The following is a 21,239-nucleotide window of genomic DNA, read 5'->3' on the forward strand; positions in this document are numbered from 1 at the left end:
AAAAACCAGACTAAAAACATACACATCTCAGATATCTGCCAATGAGTTAGAGAACATAGAGAAAGAGAATGAGAAAAGTGTAGCCTGCCAGGCAGATACAGTTGCTAATTCTTCTGACATCTCTTCACTCTTTTGCAACTCAGGATTCTCTTCAATACTTTGACTAAGCACAGAGGATTCCTAGTTGCAAAATAGGGAAGATGAGATAGCAGAACAGTTAGCAGCTAGGTCTGTCTAGTAAGCTGCATTTTTCTCCTCTTCTTCATTTGTTGTCTATGAAAGCCTTTTTTTAATGGGTTGCCCAGCCCCATCCTGTGGGAACCAGCAAGAAGTTATTTTAGTTTATATGAGAGCTTTGTGATGTGCCGGGTGGGATAATAGTGGAACAAAGCTAATCACCAAAAATAAATGTGGATCAATATTAATTGCAAAAGAGCTTAGCATAAGAGTTTCCAAATATGCTAGTTTTACATACTGTCTCTTTTTTTTAGGCTACCTAGTAAGTAGCAAGTAGAAATAGGAACAGGAAACATCTGCTAACTGCTTGATAAGGCCAATGACTCATGGAGTAAAAGGATGTCTCAAAGCAAGACCACAGTTTAGGCATAAATCTGCTGAAACTGTAAATTCTAAATAGAGCTAACTGAACTTGCAAAATCTGGACAACACCTAGAAATTATAGTATAAGTTATTGTAATTAACAGTGTTCCTCAGATCACCAGAGAGAAAACGTCTTTAGCCATCCCATGGTTTTTCTCTGGGCCAGTTTGTCTCTTAATATTTGCAGATACGTTGGCTCATAACAGAGAGACTGTGAGGGAGGTATCTTTGTATAAATCTTTATCTCTTATTACTGTGAAACTATTTGTCTTTGCTGATTTATGCAATATTTGCCTTTGCTGATTTTTACCATATTTTATAGTATTTAGTAAACCAAGTATTTGCTTTTATAAATTTGTGTTTGTGTGTTCTATGATATAATATACCACCACTCATATCACCATTTATAAGTTCTCATTGTGGGGTCTCACCAGAAACATGTACAGAGCTAATATTACTTTCATCTTTCTACTAATATCGCCTCTCTTTATGCATTCAAGTATACTATTAGCTTTCCCCAACTACTTTGTCTTGCTGACAGCTAATTTGTGACTTCCCTATGGGAAGAGGACCTGAGGCAGTGCAGAATATTGAGGCACCTGTGGGGTTAACACCCCCTGTGAGAAAGAAGAGGGCCTGTGGTTGTACTTGCTGATGAGTAGCCCATGGGTTTTCCACCCCCTGTGGGCAGGAAAAGGAACTGCAGTGGCACACAGTGTTGAGGTACCTGTGGGATTCCTACCCCCGAGGGCAGGAAGAGGACCTGCGGCAGGCAGAGTATTGAGGCGCCCGTAGGGTTTCCACACTCATGGGCAGGAAGAGGATCCATGGCAGTACAGAAGACCTAGCGAGTAGAGATGAGCTTCGTTTATCTGTGTTGGGTTGGTTTTGGTGCAGGCACTTCGTGGTAAAAATTTGTTTTCCCGCGGGTCGTTTTTCAGCGAAACGGATTGGAAAAAACGAATCGAAAAAAACCCACCCCAACCCTTCAAATTTACTTTATTACAACCCCCCACCACCACCATCCCAATCCCTCCCCAAGACTTACTAAAAGCCCTGGTGGTCCAGCGGGGTCCCGCGAGCGATGTCTCCCTCTCGAGCCGTCGTGCCTGCCAGGAATCAAAATGGCGCCGGTGGCCCTTTGCCTTTTCCATGTGACAGGGGCTACCGGTTCCATTGGTCAGCCCCTGTCACATGGAAGGAGCTGGCCTGTGCCATTTTCTAACATGGCACCGGCCGTCCATTGCTCCTACCATGTGACAGTGAGAGAGAGAATGAGAATGTGTATATGTGGGTATGTAGAATATGATGAGATTGGGAAGGGAATGAGGGAAGGGTATGGGTGAATGAGAGAGGAGGGGAAGGGGTGAGTGAGATGTGAAGGAGAGGAGGAGCGAGTGAGTGAGAGGAGGGAAGGGAAGAGGTTGAATGAGAGGAGATGGAAGAGAAAGAGAGGGAAGGAGTGAATGAGAGGGAAGGGGACATGTGAGTAAGAGAGAAGGAAAGAGAAGGGGGGTATGAGTGATGTGGGAGAGGCAAGTAAGAGGGAAATGGTGGGAATTAAAGAGGGAGTGATATTGCTTGGGGCTGTGGTAAGAGGATGAGAGGATGAGAGTATAGGGCCAGTGGAAGCACTAGGCTGCTGCCTAGAGCATCACAGTTTTGAGGGTGGCACAATAGTGGCAAGACTGCAACGAATGTGACTCCTTGTTCTTCCCTCCCGTATGGATCCAGAAGAGGAAGTGAGGGTGGGAAGAAGGAAGTGCAATCACTGTAGCTGTAAGAAACAGGGGCAGCATTGGTCCAGGCCCAGGAAAAAGGAAGAGGAGTTCAGTCAGCTCCTGTGGGCTGAAGGTGGAGGCTGCTACCACCTCAGGAAGGGGCGAAGAGTGAGGGGGTATGTGTGAGAATGAATATGTGTGCATGTGTGTGTGTATATGAGAAAGGGTGGATAAAGTTTGAGTGTAGTTCCCTCCCCCCACTAATCCAGAACAATCTTGGGGAAACTGGAAATCAAAAGCTCCCAGGTATGGGAACTGGGAATTTTATTTTTTCCTTATTAGTTTTAATTATTGTTGAATGTTTTGAAATCTTTTATTGATTTGTGGGAACTCTTTAAAAATTTTTAGATGAGTTTAATTATAGAATTTTATTCTATTTGTCAGCTGAATATTTATTCAATTTTATTAGTATGTTTTTACTATTATGATTGATGTTTTATATTCTTTTATTGTATTGTTTGATGTTTTATGAGGAATGGTGATATTTCTTTTTTCCCTTGTTGCATTGCAATCAGACTAGGTCATTTATCAATTCATGTTAGGCCATTATCGCGCGCATTAGGGCCCTTACGCATACAATAACACCATTATGTGTGGGATAAATACCGCATCACAAATTGCATGTGCAAATTCAAAATTTGTATTTGAGTATCAGGAGTTTGGGCAGAGTAAATGAAAATGAGGATCTGCTAGAGCTGCATGTGATAACGCACACTATTGCGGGATTTAGCACCAGAAAAACTACACCATTTTATTTGCGATACAGTGGAAAATGTTTTTATCGCGGCCGATAATGCAGATCGCATTATTATCACAGCGCTTATCACGCACGATAAAAAGAGGAAAGATAACGGACACACCTACCAGGTCTTCCAGACCCAATAAAAACTCCTGTTCTTACCTGGTTGACCTTACTAAAACCATAATGTTTGTGGTGAGTTTAATTGTTGCGGGATACTGGATGCATCAGCAGGCTCGCCGCAGACAACAACGAGCAGAACAACAACAACTTCAAGAACAGGCAAGGCAGTTCTGAGCCCTAGGAAAGTCCCTGCACCATAGACAAAGCCACGGCCCCCTCAGGGGTGCGGCCCAGGGCAGCGCCGGGCATGCAGGCGGCCATGGGGCAGGAGATACAGGGATCATATCTTTCCTCCACGAACATCCTTGCTGAGCATGCCAGAGAACTATGTGGTTTGTAGATATCACCTCAGCTCTCAGGCTATCCTGGAATATTATGAAGAAATCCGAGGGAATTTGGATCCGGCCACTAAAAGGTCCCTGGTCTTACCAAACTGTTGGTCCCCTTTCATTTCATGACACGAGGCTCCTTCCAAACAACAGTAGGGGTGGTGGGGGGAATATCCCAAACCACTTTTTCACTCTGTCTGCACCAGGTCATCATGGCAGTGTCTGACCGCATTAATCGCTACATAGCATTTCCTTGTGACAGGCAGGACTAGATGGACATGAAGAGAGGCTTTTATGCCTTTGCAAACTTTCCCAATGTTCTGGGAGCGATTGCACTCACAAGGCCATCATTCCACCATGTGACAGGGAGGAGGTGCACCGCAACAGAAAGCTCTTCCACTCCATCAATGTGCAAGTGGTCTGTGATGCTCAAATGCGCATCCTAGACATTAGGGATGTGAATCGTTTATCTGACGATTGAAAATATCAGATGATATTTTCAATCTCGTCAGATATCGGAGGGGGGGGGGGTCCCCAAATCCGATAGGAAAACCCCATGAAATTTTTCGTGGGGTTCTCTTATTGTTTTGGGGGTGGGTGGGAAGAAAGGACACTTAAAATAACCCCCAAACCCACCCCGATCCTTTAAATTTAATTCTTTCTAATCCCCCACCCTCCCGACCCCCCCCCCCAAACATTTTTAAAGTACCTGGTGGTCCAGCGGGGGTCCCAGGAGCGATCTCCCGCTCTCAGCCCATTGGCCACCACTAATCAAAATGGCGCTGATGGCCTTTTGCCCTTACCATGTGACAGGGGCTATTTATTTATTTATTTATTTAGGGATTTTTATATACCGCAGTACGTAAGAAATACATCACCGCGGTTTACAATTAACAATAATTAGCAACAGGCTTTACAGTTAACAAGTATTATAGATTACAGGCAGAACAGACAGTAAACCAAAAATTAATATAATGTTTTACATACAATAATGAATTCGGATTGGTGCCATTGGCCGGCCCCTGTCACATGGAAGGAGCACTGGATGTCCCGTGCCATTTTTAAAGATGGCGCTGGCTGTCCATTACTTTTACCATGTGACAGGGGCCGCCCAATGGCACGGATACCCTGTCACATGCTAAGGGCAAAGGGCCATCGGCGCCATTTTGTTTACTGGCAGCCGACGGCCCAAGAGCGGGAGATCACTCCCGGGACCCCCGCTGGACCACCAGGTACTTTAAAAAAGTTTGGGGGGGGGGGGGGTCGGGAGGGTGGGGGATTAGAAAGAATTAAATTTAAAGGGTCGGGGTGTATTTTTTTTTTTTAGGCACGACACAGCCGATTAAAACAGGTAAAAACTGCGGGAACAAACATTTCCCGCGATTTTTACCCGAACCCGATACCGGAAACGAGTCCGGTACCGATTCACACCCCTACTACACATGGTGGCCAGGTTCCCGAGAGCCGCAAATGATTCCTTTATTCTTCGGCAATCGGAGCTCTTTGCAAATTTTGAGGATGGCCTGTACAGTGATGGTTGGCTCGTAGGTAAGACAGACGTTTCTTTCTGTATCTCATCTCTGGCTATGTGTTTGTGGCAAACAGCACGCAAATGGGGGATGGCTAGGGAGGCGGAAAAGCATTGCTGACTTGACAAGTGGCTTGTACAGTTATATCGTCAGGCTATTGGCCCAGGGCTTGGCTTTTTTACCCCATGCTGCAGACTCCTGCAAATCCAGTGACGGCAAACAATGCACCAGCCATAAAGCTTGGGGTGTGAGCAGGCACAATACACTTTCTACATGTTCATTGTCACAAAGGGCCCTATTCCTATCCTCCCGTTGGGAGCTTTTTAAATCTCACTGGTTAATGACAAGCTTGAACTGTACACACTGCTGGTACTGCACGATCATGTGTGGCTGGTTAGTGAGGCATCATCCAGATGGTTGCCCACAGTGTGTCTTAAGCCTAACACACCTCAACCAGAAGCAGTGTCCTGGGCATGTTGCTGGTGTGGCATATTCCCTGTGTTGGGGCTCACAAATGGGTTTCTGTGGAGGACATACTTCTGACCCAGCAGGGACATTCACAATCACACCATCAGGTACTGTATTTGCAGCTAACACAGGTGTGGCAGCTATTATATATATTGCTTCAAGGCTGGCAGCCTGCTACACACCAGTAGCCTTAGATCGGTTGTGAGGTCCTGGCATGCAATTGTTGGAATACCCAGATGTGATGTAGTAGTCCTGAACAGCTGAGCTACTTTTGCCTACTGCTAGTCTGAACATATACTGGCCCACAATTATGTAATATGCCCTTAGGCTAAGCCAATTGGACTTTAAGGTTGAGAGAAAGGTACAGGCTACCTTATACAGTCTTAGAAGATGAGTGGTTTGCCAGCTAGATCTGAAATGACAATGCTATGATTGATGGCTTAAATCTGTCATTCAAAATTAGAAAAACTGGTGAAGTATGTGATAGGACTACAAACAATATATCAAAAAGGAATCACATACAACAACGTGAATATAACAGGACGGGTTCACCCTCATAAATGAGTGGCTATACATATACACCCAAAAGGTGTTTCAAATCTCTTATGCACTTGTCTTGTATGTGCAGACACTCTTATTGTAATCATAGGATGTCCCAATTTTTCTTTTTTTGTGATTTTTTGTGTGAAAAGTCCTTTTTGTTCTAAATCACGTTAACATATGCCGTTCTTATAAACACAAAGGGAAAATACAAAATTTTGAAAAAGGTAAATTATCCCCTTTTTTTGTTTCTAATATCACTTAACCACGGAAAAGTACACTTATTTTTTTCAAGAAATGATTTGGAGCAAGTGGCTCTTCAGCCTTGCTTGACCAAACGTGTTGACTATAAATGAAAAGTAGTCATGGCATAGGGGGCAAAGCTGTGGGTGGAAATGGGGTGAAGCTAGAGGCAGAGCTTGGTTGCCCCCCACCCCAACCAATAAGACGTTCCGCTGCCCTAGAATCTACTGACCTCAGATTATTGCACTGCTCTATTCTTTAGTAGTGCTTCCATAACCTTGCCCATCACTGAGGTTATCTACAAATCTGTAGTTTTCTGCATCCTCCTTGTTCCCACGGTCATGGACCGGTACTACATCTTCTCTTCCCTTGTCTCTTGGAATCTTTCCTGTTTCAGGTGACAAGTTGAAAAGAGCTGTAAGAAGTACAATCAGCACCTCCTTTAGCTCTTTCAGTGTTCTGGGATGCACCCTATTATGTCCCATTATCTTGTCTGTTTTCAATTGTACCAGTATTTGAATATTACATGCTCAATAAATAGTATCGTATACAGTGCCTTATGTGCTTAGCTGTTGCATTTGGTCCATCAACTTCTCCTTCTAATGTAAATACAGAACATAATTTATTTAAGATATTTTCTGTTCTTTTGATCTTTTTCTTTACTAATCCCATCGTTCCCTTTAATCCTTAATGTTATTCTTTTGATCTTCCTCTTCATGTATATAATCTAAATTAAGTTTTATTCCCTGTCTTTATTGATTGGGCAATAGAGATGTGTGTTTGCTTGAAACAGAACAGGATATTTTTATGAATTTTCCCTTTCAATCTATTTTTAAAACTAAATGAAAGTAAAATGGACATAATTTCATTTTTCTTTCATTCATTTCATGTTAAAATTCCTTGTCACTGATAAAACCCCCTCCTTCCCCACCTCCCAAACCCTCTAATTGTGTTTACCTTTTACTTCACAAAGAGGGAGCAATCCCCAGTCAGTCCTGCCCAGCTGATAGTATGCTCGGAAATAATTATGCCAGAAGACTAAGGCTGGTACCATTGTTAATTTCTTTCATGCAACATGGTGCTGGCCAGCTCCAAACCCAGGCCAATGCTATTTTGCATGGAAGAAGTTAACAAAGGTGCTAACCCCCAGTGAGGCAGGATCGCTCCTGCCCCTATGAAGAAAAGAAAAACATGGTAAGGTAGGGGGATTTGGGGAGATGGGGGGGGGGGGGGGGGGGAGATGAGAGTGCGGTGAGGGTTTTCTGTCTCCAGTGGGGCCCGATATTTTTTGTTTTGTTTTGATTTTCTTTTCATTTTTTTCTTCAGTTTTAAATTATTTTATTCTTTTTATTTTAAATAAATGAAAAGAAACAAAACAAAAAATAATATTAAATAAAAAATAAAATAAAATGGAAAATGTCTGTGCACACCTCTTCCTGTTGGGCAATGTACCGTATTCTTAACTGCCCTTCCTGCTTCCCTTTGTTTCTCCTGGTAGTTTTGTCTTCCTTCTCCTCCTGGGTCCTGTTTGTATTTCCTGAATGATATTCTTTTTCCTCTTACCTTTACTGCTTTGGTGAACCATAATGGTCTCTTTACTCTCCTTGTTAAGATGCCTGATACAATGGTTTGTTTACCTTTTCAATGCACACTTCTTTTGCTATCAAGAGTTCATAATCCTCTCACTTCGGTTTGCATGTTTGATGTTGCTGGATCACAAAGGAAAGAAAATCACATTCACAAAAGTGATCCCAATCACACTAAGGCCTAGTTTTTCTAACGTACTGCGGCATCGTGAATCGCACGGTACAGGGGGACGGGGGGTGGGGGGTGAAGCAGGGGTGGGCCTACGATAGCCAGCAGCGATCGCACCTCCGTGGTGCAATTGCTGCCACCTTTGCACCCAATAGCGCCATCGTAAAAGGTGGTGCTATTGGGTGTGAAATTGGAAGCAAAAAGGCTCCTTACCTTTTCGCCGTCCACGCTGTTTTCGCAGCATCCGCCCCGACGACTCCTCTTCCGGGGCAGACGCTAACCCGATTCCTCCCCTTTTTAGCTATTGCACACGAAAAGGGACTTTTCACGTGCGAAACATCCCTTTTCACGTGCGCTAGCTTTAGAAAATGACCCCCTAAGTGTAATTGGATATGTACATTAAGTTAGATAGGATCTTTATTAATGTGTAGAGAAAAAAAGAGATCTTAATAGCAAGTTAAGAATGTAGGTGATGAGAATCTTATTTTGGGTGTCTTTATATCTCTGATGCTAAAAGTACAGTTATCCAATTTATACATAAGAATCATCATTTATGAAGTAGTGCGCGCAGAGACCATTATTATTACTAAATTCTAATTGCAAAGAATATTACAGACATTTTATGATACCTATAAATAGGAAAAAAACAGCATTAACTCATTTATCCCAGGGGGGTTGGAAGCCCCAGGGTACCTATTAATGTACTTTTTCCTAGTGTATCTCATCAGGAAATCTTAATGATTCAAGTCAAGCAGCATTTAAGATGGATTTATTATGTGCCATTCCATCCTGGGTCTTTAAAGTCTCTGTGAATCAATCTGACCAGCTGTGTAACTTGCAAAGATGAGGAACTGCATTGAACAATTTGATCTTGCTTCATTTCTTACTTTCAAACTGAGGTGCAGGAGAAAGGTGAACTAGCAATTCAGTGCCATGTGCTTTACAATATTCTGTGACTCATATATCTAGTTATATTAAGTTAAAAAAATAGTCCACACGCCAAGTGGTGTGCTCCAAACAGAAAAATAGCTTTCACTTAAAAGATTCAAAAGTTTAACAGGCACACAAACACAGACACAATACAAAATCCAAAAACAGAGAAACAGTTTCTTGAATTCCAAAATCACATAAAGGCATAGTTCCTTATGCTGCTTAAGCTTGATTCAGCAACTCTAGGATTCTGTCTTTCCACAAAAAGGCCACTATTGCTTCAGCCCCAATGAGATATTGCAACCCTTCATTGCCTCTGGTACAAACGTACCCCTAGATTAATCAAAATGCTATAATTTTGCATGGATAACATCTGTGATAAGAAAAAGGGGTGTGTTTATCATAATTTTAGAACTACTGCACCATGCGCTATGTTAGCGCTTCACATAGGTAGTGTAGTGCAGAGAGAGAGAGAAAGAGCCTTTATAGTAGTCAACTATTTATATCAATATAACAGGGCCACCTAAGGGTTTTGGGGCCAGTTTGACATGCAGAGTGAGACAAATGAAAAGCACAGCACACCTCAGTGAAGAGTTGACATCATTTGGAGTGAGGAAAGTGTCACAAAGATTAGATTTCTACTATGTTCTCTCACCCTAGCTTGATGGACTCTATAACAGGGTACTATCAAGCTAGAGTGAAAGAACATTGTAGAAATCTCGTGTTGTGAGACTTGCTTCACTCCACTGTGCTGTTTGTACTTCTCACTCTGCATGTAAAGCTGGCCTCTAAACCCCAAACCACCACCAACACCTCACTTTGACTTATTATCTGGCCCTTCTATAGTGATAAAAATAGTTGAATACTGTGAAGGCCTCCCCAGAGGCTCTCGCTCTCTCCCTCTCTCCCTCCCCCTCGCCCTCCCCCTCCCCCTCCCTCCCCCAAGCCCCAAAATGCAATTTGCAATCTATAGGGCTTAATACCATGAAAAAAAGGTGTAGTTATTTCCAGCATTAAAAGTGTGCAATAGCGTGCGTTACTCTATCACACAGTGCAAAAATGCTATTCATTTTAATTAATCCCGCCCAAACCCCTCCCCAATCCCGCCCCTATGAAAAATTCACATTCGTGCAATGCGATAGGATTATTATCGCATGCATTATGGCATTGTCGTGGGCGTTAATGCCACAACGCATTTTGATAAATGGCCCTAATAGGAGGTAATTTTCAAAGGAGTTATGTGTGTAAAAATAGCATATATTGAGCAATTCTCAAAAACCCAATTACTCATGTAAAGTCCATTTACATCTGTAAAATTTTGTGAGAATTCAGTCCTATGGAGTGAATTTTCAAATGCATTACATGCATAGAAGTAGCAATTTTCAAAAACCCATTTATGTGTATAAAGTCCATTTGTGCAAATAAAACCTTTTGAAAATTGAGCATAAAAATTAGCATATATATACACATAAGCATATATATACACATAAGTAGCCTCTTAGAAAAGTCGAAAATATGGGTATATTTTCACTTTGGGGCAGATTTTCAAAGGGTTACGCTCGTAACATATGCACGTAACCCCGAGAACCTGTCCCTTCGCGCGACGAGCCTATTTTGCATAGACTCGGCAATGCGTGCAAGCCCCGGGACACACGTATGTCCCAGGGCTTTGAAAAAGGGGCAGGAAGGGGGCGTGGGCGGGACACTGGTCCGGGGGTGGTCCGGGGGTGGGACCGAGGCATCCGGCATGGTGGCTGTGCCAGGGGCCGCACGCTGGCCAGCTGCCAGTGCGCGCAAATTACGCCTGCCTCAGGCAGGCGTAAATAGGAGAACAAAGGTAGGGAGGGGGATTTAGGTAGGGCTGGGGGGCGGGTTAAATAGGGGAAGGGAGGGGAAGGTGGGGGGGGGGAGTGGGGGGGGAGTGAAAGGAAAGTTCCCTCCAAGGCCACTCCAATTTCAGAGCGGCCTCGGAGGGAACGGGGAAAGCCATCGGGGCTCCCCTAGGGCTTGGCGCGTGCAAGGTGCACAAGTGTGCACCCCCTTGCGTGTGCCGACCCCGGATTTTATAACATGCGCTCGGCTGTGCGCGCATGTTATAAAATCGGGCGTAGATTTGTGCGTGCCGGGTTGCATACACAAATCTACGCCCGTGCATAAGTTTTAAAATCTGACCCTTTGTGCACACCTCTATGATAACGAAATTTTACACCCCAACCAACACGGCTTTAGGAAAATCACAGTACTGAAACTTTGCTCCTGTCCTCCTTCAATATCATTCTAAGAAGCTTCAATTCCAGCCAAGACTACATTCTAGTACTACTAGATATCTCGGCAGCCTTCGATACTCTGGATCACACCATTCTACTGTCCAGATTACAATCAATTGGTATTTCAGACATAGTTCATAACTGGTTCAATTCCTTTCTTACTAACCGACAATGCCAAATTCACCTAGGAACTTCCTCTTCCTCAAGGTTCTTCACTTTCCCCAATTCTTTTCAACAACTACCTTCTACCGCTATGCTACTTACTGGATAGCTTAAACATTAAATTTAAAATATACACGGATGATATACAAATCTGTATCCCTCATGGGATACTCAACCTCATGGTCCTATGCTCTTTCACTAGTTTCCCTACACATAAATACAATAAAAGTTTGGCTTCCATATAACCGCCTAAAACTCAATACCTCCAAAACTGATATTATCCATCTGTCATCCATCCCTACCTATGGTCCTCCTCCCACTCTTGATCTAAATGGCACTTCCCTTCCAATCATCAAAAAAGCACGAAATCTTGGTGTCTTAATCAACTCCTGCCTTTCCATGAACAATCTCATATCCAATTTGGTAAAAAACTCTTTTTTTTCAAACTACACATGTTGAAAAGACTGTGGCCAGTCCTACATTTCAATGACTTCAGAACAATTCTTCAATCCTTAATATTCAGCGGGCTGGATTACTGCAACGCATTACTTATTGGTCTCCATCAAAATGCCCTCTACCTGCTACAATTGATCCAGAACACTGCAGCCCGCATTCTCACAGGAACCTGTCGTAGATAACATATCTCCCCGATTCTCTACGCCCTACACTGGTTACCAATAGACTCTAGAATAAAATACAAAGTACTTACTATGATCTATAACCTACTGAACAGCGACATCGCCTCATGGCTCAGTTCACAGCTTTGTATTTACAAACCGTCTAGAAGCCTCTGCTCCGCCCAAAAAAACCTTCTAGAAGTCCCAACCATTAAGACTGCATGATTAGACATAACCAGAAAGCGAGTTTTTTCTTTAGTGGGTCTTTTACTCTGGAACTTGATCCCAGCCACTCTTACTCCTCCAGTAAGAGAGAATTTCAAAAGAACTTGAAAACATATCTTTTTGAAATAGCATTTCCCAGAAACATTTAACCCTCAGTTCCAACCACTTTTCTTGACCAGTTCCCCTGGCCTGAGACCTTCCTTTCTATTCTTGCGATGTCTAATAGAGTCCCGCCTTCAGACACATCCGCAGGAATTTAGTTGTCACTCCCTGCTCTTTGAATTTCTCATTTTTACTTACTCATGTAACTTATTTTATCTTCTTACTTTCTTCCCTTTTAATTATGTATTTTGTCTGTAAATTGTATTTTGTATTTTGTTTTTATTATGTATATTTGTTTGCCTTTGTAAACCGTTTTGACTACTTTCTAGTAAAAGGTTTATAAAAATAGTTTAAATAAATAAATAAACATATATGCTTGTAAAAAAGGGGTGGCCTGCCCTGGGGTTTTCTGGAGTGGTCTAACATTTACTCATGCAAGTTGCAATTTTAAACATCACTTATGCGTGTACATTTGCCAGTGTGCATTTTTTACGCCTGCTAATTGTCTGGCATAAGTGGTATTAAACATGTTTATTGTGTAGTGCTAACTGGGTGGGAGGTCTGGGTGAAATGAGGGAAGTTCAGGATGAAGAACCAGGAAAGTCTCGATGACCTGGAGAAGGACTGGGCAAACTGGTGGACTAATTGGCAAACTAGTTAATTTCATTTATGCACACATGTTTTAAATTGGATGATTTACACATGAAAATTGGAACTTACTTAAGCCCTACTTTACTTCTGCACATAAACTGGTAAATTTTGAAAGGAACACATGTGCGCCCATAAACATGCCTTATTTTATAAAGTATGCATGTAACATTTAAAATACTGTTGCTGCACATAATTCTCTACAGCCTTTATGTACATATGAGAGAGAGAGAGAGAGAGGGAAGGAGGGAGAGAGAAAGAGAGAACCTCTGTATAGGGTCAGTGGTACCTCTACAGTGGTACCTATATAGAGAGTATCAGACTGACCCTATACAGAGGTTCTCTCTCTCCCTCCCTCTCTCTCTCTCCCTCTCCCTCTCTTTCTCACTCTAAGCAGTAGCAATGTACACACATCCTGACTTCTTAGAATTTGCATTACACGCATATGTAGCTGTTTTTGCGTGAGCAATGCTTTCAAAATCTACCTCAAAATATACACGTGTATATTTTTAAAGTAGGTAGGAAAAGTATGCACGTTCAATGCATTGATATACATGGTTTCAATGCATTGCATGTATTCACACATAAGCATACATATGCTCATATTTTACAGGATAGAGATATGCGTATTTTATAAAATAAAAAGAATGTCCTCAACCATCTTGAAATGTTGTTCCAATTGACATAGAGGTAGTTCTTTAAAAAGTATGCGCCCGCGTACTTTTGTTCGCGCAACTGGCGCGAACAAAAGTACGCCGGATTTTATAAGATATGAGCATAGCCGCACGTATCTTATAAAATCCGGGGTCGGCGCATGCAAGGCTGCGCAAAATCGGCAGCCTGCGTGTGCCGAGCCGCGCAGCCTGCCTCTGTTCCCTCCATGTCCCCCCAACTTTCCCTCCCTTCCCCTGGTTAGCCCACCCCCCGGCCCTACCTAAATCCCCCCCCTACCTTTGTTGGGCAAGTTACGCCTGCATGAAGCAGACGTAACTTGCGCGTGCTGCCTCGCATCCCCCAGAACAGGCTGCAGTGCCGGGGGACTCGAGACCGCCCTCCCGGCCCACCCCCGAACCGTTGCCATGCCCCCAGACCCACCCCGGACCGCCCCCTGACACGCCCCTCCTGCCCCTTTTACAAAGCCCCGGGACTTACGCGCATCCCGGGGCTTTGTGCACGCCGGCGGCCTATGCAAAATAGGCGCGCCGGTGCGCGAGTGCCCTGCGCACGTAAATCCGGGAGGATTTATGCACACAGGGCTTTTAAAATCTAGCCCTTAATATGCACTGTGAAGAAACTTCAGTGCAAACAGCATACTGTCCAGTGTTCTTTCTGTACTCAGTTTACCTATGGAGCAGTGTTGCTGTCAAGCTTTTTGTCTAGGTAAATAAGTTTGTATTTGTTCAAAAACATAAATTTTATAGACATTAATCATTGTTAATAGTGTCATAAGTAAATTATAATAAGATGGATCTATAAGACTGAACATAGAAAATGAAAATTCTCACTAAAAAATTTGAATTATTAAAAGCTAGTATCCTTTATGCCAGGACTTCCCAAACCTGTCTTGGGGGGTCCCACAGTCGTTTGGGTTTTCAGAATACTCATGAATATTAATGAGGTAAATTTGCATACATGGAAGACCACGAACATGCAAATTGGTCTCATGTCCTCCTTGCAGGTGGCATGGAATACTATTCATTGCTGTCATAGACAGGTGAGGAACAACAGGGATTATCATTAAGAAAATATAAGAAAGAATGTTTAATTCATTTTTTTGCAAAATTTAAAATATTACAGTTTTTTTTATAATGTGAAATTAACTAAAACAAGAGCTAAGCATTTAACTCTTTTCTTTTATCAGGGAATGCAGTCGTATTTTTGGTGAAGATGGTCTGACGTTGAAGCTGTTTGTGAAAAGAACTGCTCCTTTTTCCATCCTATGGACTTTGACTAATTACCTGTATTTACTGGCTTTAAAGAAGCTGACAGCCACTGATGTCTCTGCCCTGTTCTGTTGTAACAAAGCATTTGTCTTCTTGCTTTCTTGGATTGTGCTGAAAGACAAGTTCATGGGAGTAAGGGTAATGATATATGATTTAAAAAAAAAAAAAAAAAAAGCTTTGCATTTTAATCGTGCTCTAAAATCATGATCTGAAGATCACCTCTGTTATTGAATTATGTTTTAAATAGGTTTTTAAAGGGTTCATCAATGGCTTTGTGATGCTACAGTTATGGGTTGCTCAGACATCCAGTGGATTTGAGTTGAAGAGTAAGTTAGCAATAAAGTATCCCATTCTTTTAAAATAATAGTGATTTTTACACCTTCCACACCTGATTGCAAAATGTTGATTGTTTAGCACACAAGGGCTTTCATTTACCCACCAGAGCCTTTGATTAGTGCCGGGGAGTAGAGGCGTGTGAAAGTTTTTGCCACAAAATCAAAATTTATTTAAAGTTTCTCACCTTCGCAAAGAAAAATAAACAAACTGTCATGGGAAAATTTAACATTTTCCCATGACAGTATAAAATCTAACAAAAACTGAAAAAGCTGCTGGGTTTTTTTTTGCAGGTTTTCACTTCTTTTCATGACCCAGGCCTTTTCTTTAAAATGGCAAATCTGAAAATATGCATATTTTTATGCCAAAGTTTTCCCAGTAAAGTCTATGGCGAATATTCTATGAATATACACATTTTATAAAATACTCATGGAAATGTTTGTGATATGAGAAATTCACTATTGTGCTTATCCTTACTATAAAGTCAAGGATATATTTGAATTTAAGTGCAAATTAAATACAAGAAATCTGGGAAATCATGTGAAAGAATAAACTTTTAATTTAAAAAGTCAAAACATTGAAAAAAGTTTCAAAACTTTTTGGACTTTTTCAAAACATTTTTTTAAATCAGTTTGATGATTTTTTAAAATTAAAAGTCTGCTAAACATCTATTGTAGCACAGAAAGCATCATAAATACAGAAGAAAACTAGTTTTACACAGACAAGTGAGCACTCACGGAGCAGAAAGACGGAGGCTTCAGAGAAAACGGCTAAAAAGAGAACCTCTTCATTCATCAAAGAATTTCTCTTCCTGCATTTTTCAAGTGTGACCTCCAGCTTTTTCATTTATTGTATGTTTTGTGTTCATGCATCTGCCCTCCTAGGAATCTTAGCAGGACATAATGTGCCCTTGCTTCTAATGCAGAGGGAGCTCTTGAATTGGCTTTATACCATATGAAGAAAACTGTTTTCTCATAAACCTTATTCATTTTCCAGGTTATTTATTTATGATAGCTGTCCTCTTGTGCGAAATAAGTGTTGGTTTGGTACAGCCATGTGGTCATTTAACAAATTGTTTTCAGGAGCTGAGTTCTTGATCATGTGCTACATTTTGGCACATTCTAAGTTTATTTTAGACGAGTTTGTCCTTTCATCAGTCTTTTGCTTTACAAGGGTTGCATTATATCCCTTCATATAGTCTGATGAATACACTAGTTTTGAAAAATTTCTTTTTGAATCATAATACTGAAGGAACACCAAAAACGTTCAAAGTATTTTATGAAAGAAGTACACAGAGGAGGAAGAAAATAGTTTTAGAGTGAAAATATGTAATAGGTCTGAATGAGCTTATCAGGAAAGCAAAGAACGGAGGGATAAAAAGTGAACATAGGGATAAAAAGTGATCTATAAATTGTATTAAATAAATAAAAAACATAGCATGACTAGTTACCAACTCACATAAGATCTACGAAGATGAGTATTTTAGTGAATTCTTTTGGTGTGAGTACTTATGGAAACAAATAAAGTACAGGTCTGACAATTTTAAAGAATTGTCAGCAAGGCAATCTAGTCCTGTCATTCCAGTTTGCCAGATCAAGAGAATTCCCAAAATATACAACTAAAGAGGAACTTATGTTAAAATATGATTCATTAAAAACCCTCGGAAAACAATATACTACTATATTGATAGAGCATTTCTAAAATACCCCCCTCCCTGGCCCAAGAAAAATTCTCACCCTTAATGGTGTCTCCACCAGCTCCCTGGACCCCCCCCCCCCTGCTATTTCCCGAGGCCTCTCCAGACCCTTTCAAGCCAAGCCCTGGGCCTACCAGACTGCACTGAGTAAAAGTCCAGGCTCTTCCAACCCTCCTTTTGCCCACTGGAAATGAGCCAGGACCAGGGTCCTCCCCTACCCTCACTTACCCCTTCCATGGGGTCCTGAAAGAAGAAAGGAGCAAGAGTGATTCCCTCGCACTCCAGGCCCACCACATCTCTTGCCAATCAGCCCTGAGACTGGCACCAAAGTGACATCAAAATAGTGCTGGTCTTAGGGCTGGCTGGTGCCATTTCCTTGTACAGCTGCACAAGAAAACAGTTCTGGCCGGCCCTGAGACCAGAGCCGTTTTGATGTCATTTTGGCTCTGGTCTCAGGGGCTGGTTGGTACCATTTGTAAGAGATGTGGGGATCACTCCTGCCCCTTTCTTCCTTCAAGAATCCACTGAATGAGTAAGCGGAGGCCAGAGAGATCCCTAGCCTTGGCTCACTTCTGGAGGGTGGGAGGGGAGTCGGAGAGGCCCAAGGGACCCCAGCTGGGTTTGGCTGAGCCCAGTCATGTAAGCCCAGGTCCGGTCTTATTGGTGGAGGCTGGAGGATGTCAGATCAGCCCAGGGAGGCCCCAGAAGACCCAAGAAAGTGGTCTGCATGTGTATGTATGTGTGTGTGTGTGTGTGTGTGTGTGTGTGTGTGTGGCCAGGTAAGCCACTTTTTTTTAAAGGAATCAAAAATACGCAAAAATGTGCAGGTACTTGTGGGCAAGACTATTTTTGGTTCAGATTGGCCATTCATTTTAAACAAATGCACATCCGTATTACTTAGATAGAAAATCCCAAAGTTAAAATATGAAATAGGATGATATTGGTTATTTAATTGACTTTAGTGGGAACAAATTAAACAACATAAAATACATTAACTAGGGAACTGAAATAAAAAACTAAACCAAATGTTTTTTCTGTGCACATCTCTAGAGGAAAGCATTGGCCATGGATCAAGGGATAGGGAAGTTTTACAAATCTATCTAGGTCTGTCTTTCTCTGTAGATTGGGGTTGCAATCTCTTAAAAGGATAGGGTTATTTGCAGAGGCGAAGGGTGACTGCTGAAGTTGGTGGTGCATCTGAAATTTTGCTGCTGCCGTGTGACCAACTCTCTGAGCTGCCTCCCCAGTCTGACATCATCAAATAAAGGCCAGGCTCAAAATGTCTCCGTTGGCATGTTAACATGTGCAACATTGAGTCGGCCTTTGATGATGATGTCAGGCTGTGGGAGGTAGTCCAGAGCAGGAGCAGTGCTTTATTTTATCGGTGACTGATGCCAGCAGTTAGGAATAGTTCATGGCAATCTACTGCCTGAGGCAAGGGCTAGGGTAGAATGAGTTTGCCCGTCCCTGCTAAGGTACCCAAAAGGGATGCATACACTCTCTAAGAGACAGCCCATATCAACTCACCATTCAAAAGAAAATTCAAATTATGGTGTCACCTCAGTAAATGCCACACAAACATCCAGTGCCAGTGCAAGGCTGTCCTGCCGCCCTAGGCGGTGACGTAATCACCCCATCACATGATCTCTCTCCCTCGCTCGCTGAGATTCACATTACCCGTGTCACCAGAGCTCCATTCCAAGACCTCACCTACATCCGCGTCACAGTGCATAAATCCACTTTCAAAAATGCCGCCCGACTTCTTTGCTTTTAAAAAAAAAAATGCCACCCTCATGTCGACCTACAGCATCCTGCCCACTTATGGCACCCTAGGCGGCCCTCCTATCATATCCTGCCGGCTCTGCAAGCACCTTTCACTGCCAGAAGTAACACCTGGGAACTTTTGATTTTCATTCTCCCTGAGATTGGCGTGGATTAGTGGAGAGGAGATGGAGGGGAGCAGGGAATATAAAACTTTCTCCTCTCTCACATACGCACACAAAACCCTTCTACCCTCTCTTGTTCTTACTCCCATTTCTTCATTCCCCCTTTCCTCTTTCTCACTAACCTCCTCTTCCCTTCCCTCTCAGTCACTCATCCCATACCTTCCCTCTCAGACACGCCCTTCCCTTCCTTCTAAATCACTCAGTCCCTCCCTCCCACTCACCACTGCACGGGGTCTCTTCTTACTGGGGAGGGATGGGAACCCCTCTAGCGCATCACCACAGGGCATTGCTGCTCAGGGCCAGTACCAGGTTTTGTTTTGTTTTGTTTTTTTGCTGCCCTGACTGAACAATTTTGCTGCCTTGACTGAACAATTTAACATTTAATTTGTTTTTTTTTTTTTGCTGCCCTGACTGAACAATTTAACATTTAATTTGTATTTTTTTTTCTAATCAGGGTGGGTGCAAGGGTATATTAGGCACCCTAAGTGAATCTTACAGCTTTGTGCCCAGCCCTCTCCACACACAATTTAAAATTATGCATTTATAATACAAGATTTTACATGAAAACGGACACTCAAAGAACAGTCTTTTGAAGTGAAAATATCCTAACAGCATGTAAATTATATTTAATTGCGCTGCTCTGGTGTCATCCAGAAAACCCTGCATAAAAGTTAAGAAGACTCTTGTAACACATATGGTATTAGGACTATTTTAACGCATGTTAGGTGTGGGCTTGCTCCTCAGAAAGCCATGAGCAAGCTAAATTACAATTACAATTTAATAATCCTCCCATTCCAAAACAGCCCTCACTTTCAGCACTTGGTTAAATCCCTACCTATGAAAAGAGAGCATTGCAAATGTTACAGCAGGCCCTAAAGCACAAGTACATTTCTTATTCGGGAAACAAACCAAGTTGTTATAGATCCCTATATAGAAACATGTTAATAGAATACTTAACCTCAGTCACACATGCAGAACACAGACAGACCCTCACCAAATACAGAATAAAGTGACCATAAAGTATAAATGGAAAAGTGCAGACAAAAAATGAACTGGAAATCGCAACAAGCCAGACTCTGTAAGTAATCCAATGGAAAAGCAGAAACACCACCATTCCTCAGAAAACATCAAGCAATAAAATCAAGAAATATAAAGCATCAACCATTATAGTAAACCATACTCATAAAAAGAATATTTCAAAACAGATGATGAACAGAATAACATCCAATAATTAAAATACATATAATATTTTTTTTTAAATTTCCCAAACATGGATAAAATATTGCAAAACATGATACAGATTAAATAATTCCTGATTAATTAAAATCAGTAAGAATAAAAAAAAAATAACTCACTCTCCATAACTAGGAACTTTTGACTTCCGGTCACCCTGAGATTGTCATGGATTAGTGGGAGGGGAATGGAGGTGCACAAACTTTGTCCTCTCTTATATAAACACACATACACACACGTTCATTCTCATGCTCAAAGACATACACAAACACTCTTGTAAACCTCACACATGCTCACAGACACACATATACGCACTGGCTCCCTCCCTCTCTCTTAGGCACACACACACACATTAGGTCCCTCTCTCTCAGACACACATGTGCTGGCTTTCTCCCTCTCTCAGGCATGCAGTCATAGCAAACACACACACATATGCTGGCTTCCTCTCTCAGGCATGCATACACACTGGGGTAGATTTTATAAATCTACGCGCATGCGTACTTTTGTTCGCGCACCAGGTGCAAACAAAAGTACGCCAGATTTTATAAGATACGCGCGGGGGTGCACATTTGTGCAACTTACGCGCGCCGAGCCCTGCGTGCGCTGCCCGTTCCCTCCGAGGCCGCTCCTTCTACCCCCCGCACCTTCCCCTCCCTTCCCCTACCTAACCCACCCCCCTGGCCCTATCTAAACCTTCCCCCTACCTTTGTTGTTAAAGTTACGCCTGCTGGAGGCAGGTGTAACTCTGCGCGTGCCAGCGGGCTGCTGGCGCGCCATCACCTGACCCGGGGACTGGTCTGGAGGCCTTGACCATGCCCCCAGGCCAGCGCCACGCCCCAACACACCCCGAAATTTGCACCGCCCACCCGCCAAGCCCCCGACATGCCCCCCTTGTGAAGCCCTGGGACTTACGTGCATCCCGGGGCTTGTGCGCGCTGCCGAGCCTATGCAAAATAGGCTCGGCGCGAGCAGGAGGGTTTTAAAAGGGTTACGCGCGTACCTTATGCGCGTAACCCTTTTAAAATATGAA

General features: G+C 42.6%; 1 protein-coding gene across 2 annotated transcripts in view; it reads left to right on the forward strand.

The window, feature by feature from the left end:
- SLC35F4 (solute carrier family 35 member F4) overlaps positions 1-21,239 on the forward strand; it is a 293,474-nt gene that overhangs the window by 250,317 nt on the left and 21,918 nt on the right. For both annotated transcript variants that reach the window (XM_029598234.1, XM_029598235.1), the window contains exon 4: positions 14,920-15,139. In XM_029598234.1, coding sequence (XP_029454094.1) covers positions 14,920-15,139 — 220 coding nt within the window. The remainder of the gene's footprint in view (positions 1-14,919; positions 15,140-21,239) is intronic.

Source organism: Rhinatrema bivittatum, chromosome 4 (assembly GCF_901001135.1).
Source record: "Rhinatrema bivittatum chromosome 4, aRhiBiv1.1, whole genome shotgun sequence".
In the NCBI taxonomy this organism is placed as follows: Eukaryota; Metazoa; Chordata; class Amphibia; order Gymnophiona; family Rhinatrematidae; genus Rhinatrema; species Rhinatrema bivittatum.